The sequence below is a fragment of the Saccopteryx leptura genome, chromosome 4, assembly GCF_036850995.1.
Source record: "Saccopteryx leptura isolate mSacLep1 chromosome 4, mSacLep1_pri_phased_curated, whole genome shotgun sequence".
Taxonomy (NCBI): Eukaryota; Metazoa; Chordata; class Mammalia; order Chiroptera; family Emballonuridae; genus Saccopteryx; species Saccopteryx leptura.
In genome coordinates this window covers 70,135,321-70,155,870 of record NC_089506.1, presented here as the reverse complement: position 1 = coordinate 70,155,870, position 20,550 = coordinate 70,135,321, and the positions used below count along the sequence as shown (strand labels likewise).

Genomic DNA, 20,550 nt, shown 5'->3' with positions numbered 1-20,550 from the left:
ATTTGAAGAATGAAAATAGTAACTAATAAATGCCAAGTACTGTCTGAAATCTCATTTCCAGGACCTACAAATCTACGTAGATATTCTCGGTAGAAAATGACTGAATTACACTTTCTTAGACCAACAAAAGAACAGAAATTACTTGCCTCTGTGTAAAAGATAATTAAGTCCATGTTTTGTTGAGTTGCACACTTGAAACCTGAGTGGTTTTGTGAGCCAATGTGACTCCAATGAATTCAATTTTTAAAAATAGCAATAAAATCAGAAACAATACATGGAAGCTAAAAATCAAAATACAAAAGAGTTTGTGATATGATTCCATTTATATTTATGTAACATTCAAAACAGGTATATTAGATGTCCCAGTAGTGGTCACCATTAAGGACAGTGACTGGGAGCACCCACAAAAAGGAGGCATCAGCCAGGCTGACAATATTCCATTGTTTGACATAGGAACTGCATATAGAAGTATCGTATGTTCAGTTTGTGAGATTTCAATGAGCTGTCCACATATGACCTGTGTATCTATAGTAATTTTTAAAATACATATCTGCAATAAAAGACAAAGTTGGGAGGATTTGAAATAAAAAAAATCAAGTCTAAACATTCATATAAAAAATAACCAATGTCTTAATCACCGAAAATGGTTCAATTATTAATCACCTATTTTCTCTATATCGGGAACTTGACTGGGGAGGACTGTGATTTAGCCTTCTGGAGAACTTCTTCTCTCGCTCATCCTCCTTTATAATCTGATATACAAAAGAATAAGTAGACGTTTAGCAACAGTTATTCCTTGCTACATTACTACTTCAATGACTTAACTGACATTAAAACATAACAGCAAAATTGTCACCCTTTAAAAGCATCCAAGAAAATTAAATTTCTCTTCTAAGTACCATCATTTTGTTTAACCACTAAAGACAGGCATGCTGAAAGTTAAAAGTGTATCTAAAGATACTCATAAGTGCTTATCTTTGGTAACATTTAGTGGTGAGAAAACATTTTAAGCAAGTCTCCTTATTTTAACATTAGTGAAAACCCAACTTTCTTCCTTCTTTCAAAAGTCCAACATACATTCATGTTTTAGTTTCATGAATTTGGTTTGGCACTGAGCACATTAGGGAATATATAAGAATGCATTAGAACTAACCAAGTCATAAAAAAAAGAACACTGAAAAAACAAGATATAAAAGTTTTCAGTTTCTCCTAGCAGTATGGTAGCTATATATTCCTCTCTCCTATAAAAGGCCTCCATTCAAATTTTATAATTAGTAGAAAGCAGCCTTGGAAACCATTCCCTTGATCAGTGCTACTCTGTCTAGACGAGAATTTTTCATGCTGTACTATCCAGAACACTGTTTCCATAGGATATTAATAGGTGTTACTAGAAAAATAATTTACAGGATTAGTTAGTTCAGGAAATATTGAACATGTGGCTTCTGAAAAAATGATAGGGGCTCAAGATTTGCATTTTTAATAAGGACCCTAAGACATTTTGACGTAAGTAGTCTACAGATAATACAAACATGGCCCAGTTTATAGTGGCTGCTCCAACTCCCCTTTGGTTAAGAGCCTCTCGCTGTCAAAAGTGTCCCACATAGGTCAACAGACCAAACTCTAACACTGCTTAAAAACCTTATTTTAACAGTTTGCCTTTTCTTTTCTTCTAAATACTTTTGTTCTCTTAACATGTACATCAACCCTCTCCCACTCCAAAATACTGGAAACAAAACCCTCCTGATGCACTTTTCCCTTTCTAGTGCCTCAGTATGCACTTGCAATTTATGTTGACAGATCATCATGTTCCACAATACATGCTCAACTGGGAAGTTTTACTACACCCATGGCCTTTTCAATCCAGACTGCCACCTGACATTTGACAGTTCTGAAAGTTCAAGGAAAAAATATCCTTAACAACTGGTTAAGAAAACTGTGGTGAAATACTATTATATAAACAGATGTAAGGCTAAGGCTTTTCCATTAACTGGTTTTGGGGGAAGACTTGTTACTACTTCTCAAACCAAGAGCTAAAACTAAAGACTTTTTTTTCCAGGAATTAAAATATACTTTGTAAGAGTAAAAATCAGGAACCAACCCAAACTTCTATCAGTGGGAAAAACTTAAATAAATTACTGTATATCTCTATGGGGCATAGTTTATAGCACAATACCCACTATCCCTTTCTTACTTACTAATAGAATTCCTATACTGTCTCGTACGGCATAAGCAATTATAAAATTATGTCTGATCTTCCCCTGCAGAGAGAAGTAATGGTGTTTTGTGTGTGTGTGTGTATAACTACATACAAATACATATGTACAAATATGTTTAAGTATCCAGGAATAAAAATGTATTTAAAAATTATGTAATATTATACAGATATATTATTGTATAAGAAACATGGATTAGTTATATAATCTAGAAAAAAAGATTTATGATGGGTAAAAAAACCAAAGCTCACGGCTACATCTTTCACCACACAACAATCTCAATACTAACAGTAATTATCACTTGCTGAGAAACCTACTTACTGTGCACCATATACTATACCAGAAGCTTTATAGACATTATCTAACAATTACTCCCAACAGCTCTATAATATTTCCATTTTACAGCTGAGTAAACTAAGGCTTGAAAAGTGGTATTTTCAAGGTCACAAAGCAGTAACTGATAAAGCCAAACTTTTAACCAAGATTTGACTAAAGCTAGGATAACTCCAAAAATATAACACCTTAATTATCAAATTGAAGAGAGCTGAATGATTATAGGATTATTAAACAAGAATGGTAATTATGTATAAAAGGTAAAAAAGTTCAAAACTCTTAAAGTATGAAGTAATTTCCAGTATCCTGTGGAGTTCATTTTATATAATTACTTTTAAAATAGTTCCCCAAAAAGCTCTTGTGGAACAGAAGCAAATAGAGCTACTGTCAAACTAATTATTTTCATAGAACATAAAGAGTAAGAGTCCATAGCTATACTATGCAAGAAATTAAAAGCAGGTCTTCAGAAAGGCCTGCTTGGGAGGTAGACCTTTGGCTGGCATTTACAAACTTTGATTTCTGGAGGGTTCCTGTCATTCCCTGGTAGTAACAACAGTTCCTGCTTTTCCTCACGGGAATGTGGAACATACTACGCAGCGATGCCATGTGGCCAGACCTAAATAAAAACCACGGGCACTGAATCTTTAACAAGCTTTCCTGGCACATCCTGTGTGACTCCACTGGGAGAGACCTCTGGAAGCCTGTGCCTGTTTCCCCGTAGACTGTGCACCATATACTCTTTTCCCTTTGATGATTTTGTTTTCTATCCTTTCACTGTAAGAAATTATAACCATGAGAATGACTATATGCTGAGTCCTGTGAGTACTCCTAGTGAAATCAATAAATCTGGAGGTGGCTGTGAAGACACGTAACACAGATACAGAAAATATAACTCAGTTTAATCATCCCTTATATGTTTGTTTGTTTTTTAATGTAAGATTTAATGTAAATCCTTACCTCTTCTTTTTTAATATCTTTTTCTTGGTGCTGAAAAAACTCTACCTTTAAGCTTCCTGATGATGGCTGCTCTGGAGGAGGTAGATAACTCTTTGTATTCACAGCATCAAAAAGTTTTTCCACAAATATCTGTGTCTCTGAAAATAAAACAAACAAAAATTCCCTATATATTAAAAGACATTTGCTAAGACATTTTTCCACTTAAAAGCTTCCTAATCAGTATGCCATGGCACAGATCCCAAGGTAATACACATTCACTCAGTTTTCTGGGTGATGGAGGCTGGAATGGCCAGAGCTTCTGGGCCAGTCACTTCCAATCATGACTAGTTTCCATGTATACACTATCCAGTGTGCAAACAGAAATATTACCATCATCTAGATGTTGGCAAAGTGAAAATGCTAAGCACTATGCTAGACAACAAAGTTTCCTAAGGAGTACTATCTTTAAATAAACAAGCACTCATTCATTTTCTTAATCTTTAAAGAAAAAATATCAGCAGTTTAAGAAAGAGCAGAAGTACAGTAATAACATTCATCTATGGATATAATCAGTAATAAGCTATGAATATAATCAGCAATAATATTATCTGTTCAACTTCATTACAATTAGAGCCTGTCATTTACTGAGTTCCTTTAATACCATGGATAATTCATTAACTTTTATTAGTAATTTATAACTTTTAATTATTTCATGCTAAATTTACTCCTGGGACATAAGTTCTTGTTTCTTCAGGGATATCTTTTTCTTTTGTGTAACCTCCTCTCCGGGTTTAGGAAAAATTGCCTCTTTTTCAGTAAGTATCATCTCAGTGTGGCAGGAAAAGCTCATGTGTGGGTCAATCTGCCTGTGAGATCTATAAGTTCTGCACTGCACCTTGGGAGCATCTTCATTCACCTGGATGTGCTCAATGATCAGAGACTCTACATCTAAACTTTACGTTCCGCATTATTCTCTGCATTTTTAAGCATATGCAGCAAAAATTCAGCATTCTTTTTGGGCCACAGACCTTGTGTCACAATCCCAGTGTTTGGTCTGGGCACACCTACCAATTCCACCACTATAACAAGCAAATAGTACACATTTGCTTCTGACACCCTTCAGATACCTGGTGGCTTTTTGGCATGTACATACACCCTTGATGGCCAGGGCAGTTTCACAAGTGCTCTTACAGGGAACACAATGATTTGAACGTCTTGATTTGCATAATTTTGTGAGGTTTTCTGGGTCAAGTGAATATCTAACCATTTTATTACTTTTTTTTCTTTTTAAGATTTTATTTATTGATTTTAGACAGTGTAGAGCAGGGGTCTCAAACTCAACTCAGCATGTGGGCCGCAGAGCAAGATCACAGCCGTTCGGCGGGCCGCACTAGGTCTACAAAAGGCAACTGTTACGCAACACTTTTCTCACTGCAGTTGAAAACAACAAAAAAAAATCAGTACAAGCACAATCGTACATGCAGTTTACTCAGTGTCACAAAACGACCAGAAACTGTAGTTCGCATCACAACTGCTGTTAACTAAGCTAATATTTAGCTAGGATGCTAGAGAAATGAAAAATACAAGTAGGCCCCTAGGCTTACTTAATTTTATCCAAAATATTTTGAACTTCGTGGATTAGTCTGCGGGCCACACAAAATTGTTCGGCGGGCCGTGAGTTTGAGACCCCTGGTGTAGAGAAAGAAAAAGGATGTGGGGGAGGAGCAGGAAGAATCAACTTGTAGTAGTTGCTTCTTTTATGTGCCTTGAGCAAGCAAGCCCAAGGATTCGAACAGGTAACCTCAGCATTCCATGTCAATGTTTTATCCACTGTGCCACCACACGTCAGGCACGAACCGTTTCCAAGGTCACATCAGACCACTTTCAGGAACAGCTAGATAATCTTATTTTAAATAACTTAGTAAAATAAAGTAATATTTTTAAAACAAAGATCTTACCTTTTTGAAGAAATACATCCAGTTGATCAATACATAATGCCTTTAACTCTTTTTCACTTTTGTCCTTTTTTACCAAAGCAAGAACATATTTTGCTAGGGCTGATGGATCTGCATCACAGCTGAAGAAAAACAGTAGCATTGAAGGAAATTTAGCCATACATGATTACACATTCTACAAATTCCATTTATAAACTGACTTAGTCAGCATAGAGAATTAATGTATGTAAAAAGCAACTGGTTCATGGAAGGCAATAAAGAATTATTAGGCTTCCTTTATTTTTTTTTTCTGAGAGAGAGACAGACAAGAAGGGAAAGAGATGAGAAGTATCACCACGTAGTTGTGTCACTGTAGTTGTTCGCTAATTGCTTCTCATGTGTGCCTTGATTGGGGGGGGGGGGCGCTCCAGCCAACCCAGTGACCCCTTGCTCAAGCCAGCAACCTCTGGATTCAAACCAGCAACCATGGAATCATGTTGATGAGCTCACACCCAAGCCAGCAACCCTGCACTCAAGTTGGTTTAAGACTGCACTCAATTCAAATGAGCCCCCACTTTAGCCGGCAACCTTGGGATTTTGAACCTGGGACCTTAGCGTCCCAGGTCAACACTCTATCCACTGCACCACCACCAGTTAGGTAAGTTCTCCTTTATCTTAATATACTTTACATGATATATGTAGTCATCATTTAGTATCCTTCAAATATATACTAATATGTGTATTAAAGACTCAGTAGGCTTTATTATTATTAATAAGAAATTATAATAAAATAAAAACAATTTTGAAAACATTAAAAACTAATATAATTAGTATGGTATGATAAAAATACTGAAAGGCTTTACCCCACAGAAATAGTTAAGCAAAAGCCAGGAAAACACTGAAAGAGAGTGCAGTAAACAGAAACTTAAAAATATACCACTTAATATATTATTTTATCAACCGAAAAGTCTAGAAATAGACCCAAATATACATAGCAATTTTGATTTTATAATAATGACATTCAAATCAATAATGAAGAAATGAACTATGCTACCTGCTCCTAAATTCCTGATCCACAAGAATGATAAATGTCTGCTGTACCACTAAATTAATTTTCAGGGTAATTTGTTAGTTATTCTAAGTCAACTTCTCCGATAGATCTATCATTTATATGCAAGGACTTGAAGTGGGTTACAACCTAACAAGCAGCAAGGAAAAAAAAATCCATTTCAATGGCACATGACAGATATTTTTAAAACATTTTCTTTGTAATTTACTTCAATACACTTACTTATACCAAAATGTTTTCTTTAAATAAATACAAAATAATTTATGGCAAATTAATATTTTCATATTTAATTATAATGAACAGAGAAATACTTAGACCTATGATGAAATAAGCATGAAGATATGGGACAATAACCTCATGACATAGCTATAGATATACATAATATCTAGCAATCTGGTACTACTATTGCAAGAGACCATGAGCAATATTTATGCATGTTAGGTAACTTGAATAAACACAATCAACTAAAGATTAACCTAACTAGACATCAAGCTAAACATACTTCAGTTTACTGGAAATCACTGTAATACATAATACTATCACTGTGTTTTATTGCTTTATTGCAATTGCCGTTAAACAAATTCAGTGTCTACACTAAATCCAAATGCTATTACTTGATTCAATATTGTTTTGTTGTGAATTTTCAATTTCGTAATGGCTTTTCTAATGATGGAACTGTCACTTTACATTTCACTAAATACCAAACCTATTCTATTCGCACCCCATTAGTTTGTAAACAGGACATTTTAAAAGTGGATTAAAATGTTAGTAGCTAAAATCTGGAGAAAGGCTTTTGTGATTGTTATTATTATGCTATTTAGACTACAGTTTTATAAAACAGCAAACCTAAATTCCCAATCTCTGTCCAACAACTTCTACATCCAGAAGCAATTCAAATAAAATCAAGAACCAATAAAAGTCCTAACCACAACAAAGGAACTACCATACACAAAAAATTTAAGTGCTTCAGATAGTCTGAAAGGCAGGCTACTTTTTATAATTTGTTAGATTGCAAATTATATACTAGAAGGTTTATAATTTCATACTTAACAGCAAAAAAGGTAAATCTGCATTCGATAGGGAGTTTTTCCTTAAGTCCTATTATAAATCATTTTATTTGTATTTCAATATTTTTGAAAACAAAAAATGGTACGTCCTTGCAAATTATAGCCTAGTAAAAAATAATCAGAACTACAGAAGTTTAATAATATACCAAAAATGTTATGGATCAGGAACAAGCAAAGTGTGTTGTTTCCTACTTGTCTTTATTATAAGTGCCAATATGGCATCATAGCAACATCTAGCAATGATAACATGCTATGTAAAAGTAATGATGTAAAAATGTCTAAATTACCCAATCAAAAGAAAGGGGTTAGTTATTTTTAAAAACTGTCTCCGTGACACATAAGACTGATTATTCATTACTACACCAGCTGCTACTGATAGCAGGTTTGCTATGTGAGTAAATATCTTGGTCAGAGCTAGACTTTACCCTCTACTAACACTGCTAGCATTCTGGAAACGTGTGAAAGAAAAGTGAGGCTGTAATCTTTCAGATTAGACAAAGACCAAAAGAGACCAAAACAACAACAACAAATCAGACTTTGAAAATGTGTAAGGACAAAAGCAATAAAGAATGAGTGGCAGACTTCATTCCCACCTTAGAAAAAGCATGGTAAATTCCCACTGATTCTGTATTCCATATGTACCCAGCCCAGCAAAAACATAATAACATAATTTGCCAACAACATGATTTTAACCACAGAGTAACTGTGTGTGTGTGGGGGGGGGGGGGGGGGCAGAGGGAGGTGGGGAAAACACAAAGAAAAACTGAAACTACAAAATAAAGAAGGCATGAGACAGGATAACCATCCAAAAGCACTTGTGAAAGATGAGGTGGAGGGGAAGTAATAACTAAGTATCTTAGCTAACAGTCAAATGAGATAAGGAGTGAAATAGTTGGAAGAAAAAAATCATAAAGATGCAATAAAACAGAAATATTGAGAACTAAAGAGGAAACAGTGCAGTTCTCCTATGCAGTAGGAAGTGCTACTGCTTTCACTTCTTCTAGGTGCCAACTTTTATAAATATATAAACAAACTATATAAACAAATTCAAACAGCTTCTTAAAAAATGACCGGAATGATAAATGAATTGTCATTATCAAAAGCTTACTAGGAATTCTCAGTCTGGAAAACCGAAATGTCAGAAAGAACTTGGTAGGTTTTCAAATAATTGAAGGGCAATCACAAGGAAGGATTACATTTATTCAATATATCATCCATGGGATATAATTAGAACTAGTAAGCAGAAGCAACAAATTTTGGTTTAAAATAGAGAAAGACTATTTTATTAATCAGAGGCCTCCCAAAGGCAGAATAAACTGCCTGAGAGAAGGTAAGTTCTCCATCATTAGAATTTCAAGCACAAATTGAATAACCCCTGGCAGATAAGCCCTGGATTGGATAGTAAATCCCTCACAAACCAGAAAAAGCATAATCCTTAGGTTTAATTTTGTTCACAGAATATTGTACAGCTATATGAAATATAATACCATATTCAATTACTAACCTAGAAATATTAGTAATAAAAAAATTATACTACATACACTATAGATAAAATATGCAGTATGTAAGATAGTTTTATCAAAAACAACAAAATCCAAAAATAGAACTTCTTACTCATGTGTGTAGCCTTCAGGCCTAACACAGTACCTGAGACAGAATATTGAAAGACAGTATGTACAGATCTATCTCATTAGATAAATACTATTCACGCTTGTCAGGGACTCTTTTTTTTCATCTTCATAAAGTTCTGAGAATAAAAATAAATCACTTATTATCTTCTAAATATCATATTTATCTTTCAAAAATATTCAATAAGCACCTACTCTGTCGGGCACTGTTCTAGATCCTGAGGATACACCTTTGAAAAAGATAAAGTTCCTGTCTATGAAGAATTTACATTGGGGGATGGTATAGAGGGGAGAAAGAAGACAATGCATGCATACACACAGTGTATTGTCATGTAGACAAGTGCTCTAAGAAAAATAATACAGAGTAAAGGGTTAAAGTATAGAAGAAGAATGAAGGGGAGGAAGGAGAAAGAAAAGAAAGGAAGGAGAAGGAATCAATAAATATATCTTAAGGTAACTATATCAGGGAAAAATTCTGATGTAATGACATTTGAACAGAGATCAGATTTGAATAGGGATCAAATTAGTGTAAGCAGACTTTCTGGCTATCTGGGAAAAGGAGAGCCTAGGCCAAGGTACCCAAAAGAAAAGGTTTGATGTGGGCACCTACTTCATACGTGAGAAACAAAAGTCTAGTAGGATTAGACAAAGTCAGCCTTTATGAACATTTGGATTTCTAATCTCGTACCTCTGTAAGGATTTAAAATTAATGGCTTGAATGAGCTGAGCTTTGACAAATTTAATATCCAGATAGTTATGAAGTTATTCAAACCAATGATTTTGAAGGCATAAATATAAAATTTTATCAACTTCAGAATAAGTGCAGAATTATGCACCCGACCTGTATAATTTGTTAACCAGAATGACCCCAGTAAGTTTAATTTACAAAATATATGAGTATATTGTGTTAAGGATACAACTAATAATATTGGCCTGGAAAGCACAGAGGTGACCACAAAACATGGTCATTCTCTTCCAATTGTTATCTGGAGAGAGAAGTAGGTACACACACTAAGGAAGTTGGAGAAGCTAAAGCAATGCAAATACCAAACGTTATAAAGGCCTCCCAGAAAACAGAATTTTCTTAAATAATACTTTAAATAACACGAATCAAATCAGACCTAATATAAAGCTTATAATTATTCCTCATCACATATTCATCATATTAGTTTTGACTTTTTAATTTAGAACTTTCAAAATAGTAAGACAGTAAAGAAAAGCCAATATTCCAGTACAATATTTCAAAAAACTTTTATTTTGCTCGTTTCTAATTTATTGTTACAAATAAATGCGAAGTCCAATGGTGGGGGCTAACTTTAGGCAGAGCTGGATCCAAGAGTTCAAATAATGGCACCAGGCCGTTCTTCTTTCCATTCTGCTTCCCCTTGATTACTTTTCAGCCAGGCCCTCTTCAACTGGCAGTAAAAATGGCCCAGAATATTCCATATTTACATTATTCTGATAGCTAGTAAAGCACAATAAAAGGGCCTGCCCTTCTCCCATCCTACACCATGTATCTCACTGGTCTTTGAAAATGACTCACCTTCCCCAGCATGGGCCATATCCCCACTGCAAGGCAATGATGGGAAGAGCTCCATGACTAATAACCTCACCTGAGACTAAATACCCTATCTTTTCAGTGGAAAAAAAATAATTATATTTTCACAACAAAATAAAATTTTAGTGAGAAAACTGACAATTTTTCACTTTTGCAAATACCACCAAATGTCTGGCTTAGAAGACAGACAGACTGATTCTAATATCTACTTTTACATTCAACTGTTGGGGTATGCTGTTTTGGCTGAAATACATGAAGAAATATATGTGTCTCCCACACATATACAATTGAAAAAGTGGGGGCTTCACAGACCCTACAAAACATGAAAGGTTCCGCCTGAGAACAACTGTTAAATTTTTTAGAAGTTATTTACTAGGCGTCTAATTTAAAGATGAAGTCCAACTTTATCTTCTCAAAGAAAGATAAGACCTAATAACTAGACTGCAAAATTCTAAGCTATTCAGCACAGAGTGTAGCCCAAATATGGCAAACTGAGCAGGTAAGTGTGATTAGAGTATCATGCCACAGAACTATTTCTAAAAGAAAAGTGGGACTGTAGGTGAAATGCCAATATGGAAGCCCACAACAAAACCCCATATTTAGTGTATGTTTTACATTCTAATTCATAATTGAAGAAGAGTTCTCTGGGAAAGAACTCTCTCTGCCTTCCAAAGGCTACCCCTTCACTTACTCATATATGTGATTCAAATTCTACTTAGTTACAAAACAAATTACTAAAGAATGAAATGCAATAAAACTTTAAAGTTACAAGACACCCAACCCCTCCTTGGAACAGAGCTTAAAATCTGGTTACTCTATTTTAAATTTTCAAATCTACACTGTCCTCTAAGCCAAACTGTCAACCTTTCCTTGAGGCAGTCTGGTATTATTATTATTATTATTATTATTTTTGCATTTTTCTGAAGCTGGAAACAGGGAGAGACAGTCAGACAGACTCCCGCATGCGCCCGACCGGGATCCACCGGGCACGCCCACCATGGGGCGATGCTCTGCCCACCAGGGGGCGATGCTCTGCCCATCCTGGGCGTCGCCATGTTACGACCAGAGCCACTCTAGCGCCTGGGGCAGAGGCCAAGGAGCCATCCCCAGCGCCCGGGCCATCTTTGCTCCAATGGAGCCTTGGCTGCGGGAGGGGAAGAGAGAGAGAGGAAGGCGCGGCGGAGGGGTGGAGAAGCAAATGGGCGCTTCTCCTATGTGCCCTGGCCGGGAATCGAACCCGGGTCCTCCGCACGCTAGGCCGACGCTCTACCGCTGAGCCAACCGGCCAGGGCCGCAGTCTGGTATTATTAAAACAAACAAACAAAAAAAGAAAACAAAGGTTTTTGGATTTCTAGTCTGGTATTATTATCTTACTTTATTCACTAGTTATAAAATCCTGGGTTAGCATTTTATTTCTCTAACATTCAGCTTTCTTATTTTTAAAACAAAGGAACTGAACCATATGGTCTGAAAAAGTGGATCGTTTTTAGGAACAAAATGCTAAGCTTTCACCATCATTGCACTCACTCCTTCCCTCCTCTCATTTCCAGGAACTTTTAATTAACTGAACTTTAAAATAATTAAGTATGTCATAAAAATTGTTTTTCCTTTAGGCGTTTTTCAAGAGCCACGAAATCCCCTTTTCTGAACACTTATAAGCAAATCTTAAATCTTTGGGAGAAATAATCAAGTTCTACTAAGAAACATTTTATATATTTTTCCTAAATTGTCAGATCATATGTGTGTGTGTGTGTGTGTGTGTGTGTGTGTGTGTGTGTGATATATATATATCACTGCTAAAGTTTTACTATTGGTGTGCTTGTCTGTTTTTCAGATAGGGTTCTACATAACTATGTCTACCTTTTGCCCACACCCAACCACAAGACTGTACAAAGTATCTACTAATAATATAAGAGCATACTATATCACAGGGCATATCAACCAAAACTCACACACAAAAAACCAACTCTCATAATTGGGTTTAGGTAAAACCCAATTATGGCAAATATAAAAGTACAAGTTCAAAAATCTAAGATACAAAAACAAAAGTCAATAAAAATGTCTCCAGGATTTTGACCAGTCCTTCCTAGTTGCCCTTTCCCTGCCCGACTGCTGAGAGATGCCCCTCATATATAGTCAGTACTTACGTCCCAAGAATATTACCTTCCCTCCTGCTACCTCCTGCCAATGTTCAAATTCAGGCATTTTACAAATCATTCTTAAAATAAGGATAAAAAAATATTAATCTTACTTTGAAAATACTACTATCAAACCTCTACACCAGAGGTCCCCAAACTTTTTACACAGGGGGCCAGTTCACTGTCCCTCAGACCGTTGGAGGGCCGCCACATACAGTGCTTCTCTCACTGACCACCAATGAAAGAGGTGCCCCTTCCGGGAGTGCAGCGGGGGGGCTGGATAAATGGTCTCAGGGGGCCACATGCGGCCCGCGGGCCGTAGTTTGGGGACGCCTGCTCTACACACTATAGTATTCTTTTTGTGTGTGTGTAACAGAGACAGAGAGACAGAGACAGATAGGGACAAACAGCAAGGGAGAGAGATGAGAAGCATCGATTCTTTGTTGCTGCACCTTAGTTTTCATTGATTGATTTCTCATATGTGCCCTGACCCGGGGTTACACAAATACCGAGTGAGCCCTTGCTCAAGCCAGGGACCTTGGGTTCAAGCTGGCGACTTCGAGGTTTCGAACCTGAGTCCTCCACATCCCAGTCCAACACTCTATCCACTGCACCACTGCCTGGTCAGGCTATAGTTCTCATTCTTATAAAGAGATATGATGCAGTTACCCTCTTGCTTTACTAATCTTCCCTACTGTCCATAACCTGGTCCCCAAAATGTACAAACACTTTAATACCTCCTTTTAATGTAATACCAACAAAGGCTACCTGGATTCAGAAACCTCTTCCTAACCATAATGAAGTCATAATTCCTCAGAGAACTTAACTGTTTTTCCAATTTTGGCTATTTAATGTCACCAGAAAGCTTCAAAACGTTATTTAACACAATCCAATCTGAGAAAATGTATGAAAAACTTCACAGACTAGTCATTGCAAGTTGTTTATGAAACAGTTTTCAAAATTAAATTTATCTCTTTCACCATCTGTCTGTTATAAACAATTAAACTTTTTAAAAAGGTAAAATAAATACTTGAGATATTATGGAAAATATTATAAACATATTAACGGTCACACTGACAATTCCTTATAAAATTCCTCCAAAAGGTCCTAAGTGTACTTGTTGCATTTAAAACTATATTGTAGGCCCCAAATGGGCAAAGCATCGGCCCCAGAAGGGGTTGGCCCAGCGGATCACAGGTCAGGGCACATGTGGGAGTCTATCTCCCCTCCTCTCACTTAAAAAAGAAGGAAAAAAAAATCTGTATTACAGATGTCAGCATCATGGTAGGATTAGTTGGTCGCCTTTGATTTACAACTAATCAGATATATTTATACATAACTTATAAAATAAAAGCCTCTGCACAACATATCAGGACATCCAAGAAATCTATCCACCAGTGCACCTCAAAGTAGGATGGATAGACAGGCAGAAAGCCAGTGAAGGAGGTGTTGGCTAGTACAGCAACAAGGCAGAACAGCCTTTATGGCAGAGAGGAGGGTGAAGGTTTTGAGTGGGGGTCTTCAGGGCCATGAGTACTACAGTTGCAGGGACCAGTTGCTCTGTCTAAAGGGAGACAGCAGTGACTAGGGAAAGGGGAAGGAGGAAGGGAAGCAGGCAAAGAGAACTGAAGGAAAGTGCCTCCGCACTGTCTGCCCAAGGAGGCAAGAGGACCTCCTACTGATCTTTAGGACCCTTCCACTTGAGGATCCCCCTACTGCAGGGGTCCCCAAACTTTTTACACAGGGGGCCAGTTCACTGTCCCTCAGACCATTGGAGGGCCGGACTAAAATAAAAACTATGAACAAATCACTATGCACACTGCACATATCTTATTTTAAAGTAAAAAAAACAAAATGGGAACGAATACAATATTTAAAATAAAGAACAAGTAAATTTAAGTCAACAAACTGACCAGTATTTCAATGGGAACTATGCTCCTCTCACTGACCACCAATGAAAGAGGTGCCCTTTCCGGAAGTGCTGCGAGGGCCGGATAAATGGCCTCAGGGGGCCGCATGTGGCCCGTGGGGCCGTAGTTTGGGGACCCCTGCCCTACTGGGTTGTGGGCACATCCGAAAGCCCCAAGTGCTAAATACAACCTCCCAGGGCTTTGCCACCACCTTTTGGTTTATTTTAATGTTTCCATTCCCGAGCTTAGTAGCAAGTCAGCTCCAGTAAGAAAAAAACAAAAATTCATACTATAGCACCACACCTTCTGGAAAACAAAAGGAAGGCTCCGAACCACCAACTTCTTGAACAATCAAACCAAGCAGGCCTTGCCTAAATAAGGAACATGTTCACTACTGCAGTGACAGAGGCTTTACACTATAAATCATGGTAATACTGTATTCACATAAAAAAATAATTTTTTAGCAAACAAATCCAAAGACATGAAATCTATAGTCTAACTGATAAAGAAATTAGCTGTTATGAAGAAATTCAACTAGCTACAAGAAAACTAAGAAAGGCAATACGATGATCTCAGGAATAAAATTAATGAACAGAAGGAGTACTTTATCAAAAAGATTCAAATTCTAAAAATAAAAAGACTCAATAAATAAATCATTTAAAAATACATTAAAATGCACTGGAATTAGAGCAGTCATATGGAAAAGAGAATTAGTGAGCTTGAGAATATAAATATAGAAATGATTCAGGTGGTAGACAAAAGAGAGCTAACATTTTTTTAAAAGTGATAAAATTCTATGAGAAATATGACTCCATTAGAAAAGCGAGAATAAGAATGTGAGGAAACAGAAAGGATATTTAAAAATAAAAAATAAAATAGCTAAGAAATTTCAAAACCTGAAGAAAGAATTGGATAATAAATCCACAAAGGTAAAAGAACACCTTAATTATATCAACACAAAAAGACCTTCCTCAAGACACATTATATTAAAATTGTCAAAAACCAATGATAAAAAAATAATTTTAAAGGCAGCTAGGGGAAAAAAGGCAGTAACCTACAAAGAGACCCTCATCAGACTACCAGCGGATTTCTCAGCAGAAATGCTACAGGCCAGGAGAGGGTAGAATGACATACAGTCAGGCTCCACATAACATTTCAGTCAACAATGAACTACATACACAATGGTGGTCCCATAAGATTATAATGGAGCTAAAAAATGTCTATTGTTTAGTGACACTAGCCATATCACAGCTAAAGGCTGAAAAATTTGGCACTCTCCCTCTCAGGAGCACACTTGTGTCTTTCTAGTCTCCCTTCTTTTTCCTCCCAGGAGCATTACCTTTACCCTTCTTTCTCCTAAGCTCCAAGGGACCCTAGAAAATTCTACCAAATATTTAAAGTAGAATTAACACCAATCCTCCACAAACTCTTCCAAAATAGTAAGGAAGGACAGCATTATTTTGATACCAAAGCCACATGAAGATACAAAAAAACTATATACCAATATCCTTGATGAAAAATGCAAAATTCTGAACAAAATAACAGCAAATTGAATTCAAGAACACATTAAAAGGAATATACACCATGACCAACTGGGATTTATTCCTGGGATTTAAGGATGGTACAACATACTCAAATCAATAAATATAATATACCACAACAATAAATTTTTTTTTAATCACATGATCATCTCAATACAAACATAAAAAGCATTTGACAAAATACAACATTTTTTCATGACAAATAATACCCTTAACATATTGGGTACAGAAAAAATGTATTTCAACATAATAAAGGTAACATGACAACAAGGGTAAATTTAACCCTTTGAATAGTACGAACATTCATGTACATCAGGGGTAGTCAACCTTTTTATACCTACCACCCACTTTTGTATCTCTGTTAGTAGTAAAATTTCTAACCACCCACCGGTTCCACATGAATGGTGATTTAAAAAGTAGGGAAGTAACTTTATAAAATTTATAATGCAGAGTTACAGCAAGTTAGTTACAGAGCTAACATTATACTCAATGGAAAGAAACTGAAAATGTTTCCTCTAAAATCAGGAGAAGCAAGGGTGCACAATCTCACCACTCCTATTATAGTACTGAAAAGTCCCAATGGCAGTTAGTTAAGGCAAGAAAAGACAAAAATGAAAAAATCATCCAAATTAGGAAGGAAGAAGTAAAATTGTCATTATTTGCTGATGATATGATCTTATAAACATCCAAAGAATCAGTCAACAAACCATTGGAATTAAATGTTTCAGTAAAGCAGCATGGCAAAAAAATCAACTGCATTCTTTTACACTAATGATGAAGTATCTAGAAAAGTAATAAAGGAAACTATCCCATTTACAATAACATCAAAAGTAATAAAACACTTAGGAATAAATTTAACCCTTTGAATAGTACAAACATTCATGTACATGAGGGGTAGTCAACCTTTTTATACCTACCACCCACTTTTGTATCTGTTAGTAGTAAAATTTCTAACCACCCACCGGTTCCACAGGAATGGTGATTTATGTCAGATTTTTGCTAAGTTTGGCAGAATAAATCTTTATAAAAGAACATACTATAGTTAAATCTATCTTTTTACTTATACTTTGGTTGCTCTGCAACCAAATTTTGTACAATCGTACAAAAATTTTTATTTTAAAAATGTGTAAGGCAACATTTAAAAATGGCAAATGTATGTTCTTGTTTCCATAAATTGGTTATCATACAAACATGACTTTAAGTTAATAAAACTGGAACCAAAACTAATTTCATTTTTTGAATAAAACTCACTCCTGGGGTCAGCGAGCATGAAAAAAACTCACTACTCAAAGGATTAACCGAGGAAGCGAAAGATCTATATATACAGTAAAAACTATGAAACTTTGCTGAAAGATATTGAAGACACAAACAAATTCCATGTGATCATGGATCCACTGCCTAAATGACTGAACTATCCAAAGCGATCTACAGAGTCAACACAATATCCATCAAAACATTCTTCACAGGCCCTGGCCGGTGGGCTCAGTGGTAGAGCGTCAACCTGGCGTGCAGAAGTCCCGGTTCGATTCCCCGCCAGGGCACACAGGAGAAGCGCCCATCTGCTTCTCCACCCCTCCCCCTCTCCTTCCTCTCTGTCTCTCTCTTCCCCTCCCGGGTGCTGGGGATGGCTCCTTGGCCTCTGCCCCAGGCGCTAGAGTGGCTCTGGTCGCAACAGACGCCCGGGAGGGGCAGAGCATCACCCCCTGGTGGGTGTGCCGGGTGGATCCCGGTCGGGCGCATGCGGGAGTCTGTCTGACTGTCTCTCCCCGTTTCCAGCTTCAGAAAAAAAAAACATTCTTCACAAAAATAGAAAAAATATCCTAAAATTTGTATAGAACTATAAAAGACCCTGAATAGCAAACCAATCCTGAGAAAAAAGAGCATTGCTGTAGTTATCATGCTTCCAGGTTTCAAACTATACTACAAAGCCACAGTAATAAAAATAGTGTGGCACTGGCACAAAAATAGATACTTCAACCAATGAAACAGAATAGAGGGCCCAGAATTAAACCTAAGCATCCAGTCAACTAATATTCAACAAGCCAAGAACACCCAATGGGGCAAGGATAGTCTTTTCAAAAAATGATGCTGGTAAAACTGAAAAAACAGATGCAGAACAATGAAACTGAACACCTATCTAACACCATTTACAAATGTTAACTCAAAATGGACCAAAAACTTAAACCTAAGACCAAATACCATAAAACTCCTAGAAAAAAACACAAGGAAGAAGCTACTGACATTGATTTTAGCAATTTTCAGGCATGACACAAAAGCACAAATAAAATAAAAAACCAACAAACAGGACTACATCAAACTCAAAAGCTTCTGCACAGCAAAACGATTAACAAAATAAGTCAAACAATAGAATGATAACATTTTTTCAAACCATTTATCAAATAAGGGGTTAATACCTAAAGCATATAAAGAACTCAGTCAGCAGCCCTGGCCAGGTAGCCCAATTAGTTAGAGCACAGTCCCAACATGCCAAGGTTGCAGATTTGATCTCTGACAGGGCACATAAAAGGATCAACTAATGAATGCATCAATAAGTAAAACAATAAATCACTCTCTCTCTCAAGTCAATCAATAAGATAATAAAAATTCAGTCAACTAATAACAATACCAAAAAAATTAAAAAATAAACAATCTGATTTAAAAATGGGCAGAATAACTAAACATTTCCCCACAGAGGACATCAAAATAGTCAACAGAAACATGAAAAGAGGCTCCACATCACTAACCTGGAAAATGCAAATCAAAACCACAGTGACATAGCATCTCTACCTGTGAGAATGGTTCTCATCAGGACAAGAGACAACAGGTGCTGGTGAGGATATAGTGAAAAGGAACCCTTACAGATTTCTGATGGGAACGTAAATTGGTCCAACCACTATGGGAATCAATAAAATAAATCAGCCATATCATCCAGCATTTCCATTTCTGGGCATATAATCAAATAAAAAAAAAACCATAAAAACAGGATTTCAGTGAGATATATGCACACTCCCATGTTTATCATAGCACTATTCACAATAGCCAAGACATGGAAACAAGGCAAATGTCCATCAGCAGATGAATGGCTAAAAAAGATGTGGTAAATAAACACAATGGAACATTATTCAGCCATAAGAATTGAAGATATCCTCCCATTTGCAACAACACGGATGGACCTTGAGCACATTATGCTAAGCAAGATAAGTCAGAGAGCCTGACCGGGTGGTGGTGCAGTGGATGGAGAGTCAGACTGGGATGCGGAGGACCCAGGTTCGAGACCCTGAGGTCGCCAGCTTGAGTGCAGTCTCATCTGGTTTGAGCAAAGCTCACCAGCTTGAACCCAAGGGTCACTGGTTTGAGCAGGGGTTACTCGGTCTGCTGAAGGCCCGTGGTCAAGGCATATATGAGAAAGCAATCAATGAACAACTAAGGTGTCCCAACGAAAAACTAATGATTGATGCTTCTCATCTCTCTTTGTTCCTGTCTGTCTGTCCCTATCTATCCCTCTCTCTGACTGTCACTTTAAAAAAAAAAAAAGATAATATGGGGTATGCTGAACAAAAAGATGATTCACATCCCTGGAAGGACAGAGTGAAACAACATGAGATTTCATTAAGCTACTCGGAAGAGCACACAATTTAAAACTTATGAACTGTCTATTTCTGTAATTTTATATTTACTATTTTTGGACCAATAACTGAAACCATGAAAAGCTAACTTGTGGATAAAGGGGGACCAATGAAAATTTTTTTAAAAATAGGAAACAAATTAAATGACACATACAAAAAATGTAGTTAAATAAACTATGGGACACTCAAGTCAATAAAACCGGATTTCAGCCATTTTAAATCTACAAAGACTACATATTAATATGAAAAAGACTAGGGTGGGACATATGAAACAGACTTTTACTTTACATTTGAGAGCCTTCTGGCAAGTTTTCTTTCTTGTAATTATGTGCAGGGATTCCTTTAATAGTTTACAAAAATAAGCTAAGTTTTTTAAAGTAATGGTCACATTTTAAATAAAGCACTGTTAAATCATACTATAATCACATAGTATAACACTATGGAGCCATTAGAAAGAATAGAATCTACTTAAGAACATAATCATATAGGAGGATATGCAGAATATGTTACCTAAATATTATTTACAGTGACTTAACGCCTGACCTGTGGTGGCACAGTGAATAAAGTGTCGAACTAGAACACTGAGGTCACCAGTTC

The 20,550-nt window shown here is 36.5% G+C and overlaps 1 protein-coding gene across 13 annotated transcripts in view; it reads right to left on the bottom strand.

Annotated features, from left to right (window-relative positions):
- Positions 1–20,550, bottom strand: part of RBM26 (RNA binding motif protein 26) — a 108,990-nt gene that overhangs the window by 71,175 nt on the left and 17,265 nt on the right. For all 13 annotated transcript variants that reach the window (XM_066380706.1, XM_066380697.1, XM_066380698.1 and 10 more), the window contains exons 2-4: positions 5,441–5,559; positions 3,504–3,640; positions 664–752 (exon numbers count right to left, since the gene is read on the bottom strand). In XM_066380706.1, the coding sequence (XP_066236803.1) occupies positions 664–752; positions 3,504–3,640; positions 5,441–5,559 (345 nt within the window). The remainder of the gene's footprint in view (positions 1–663; positions 753–3,503; positions 3,641–5,440; positions 5,560–20,550) is intronic.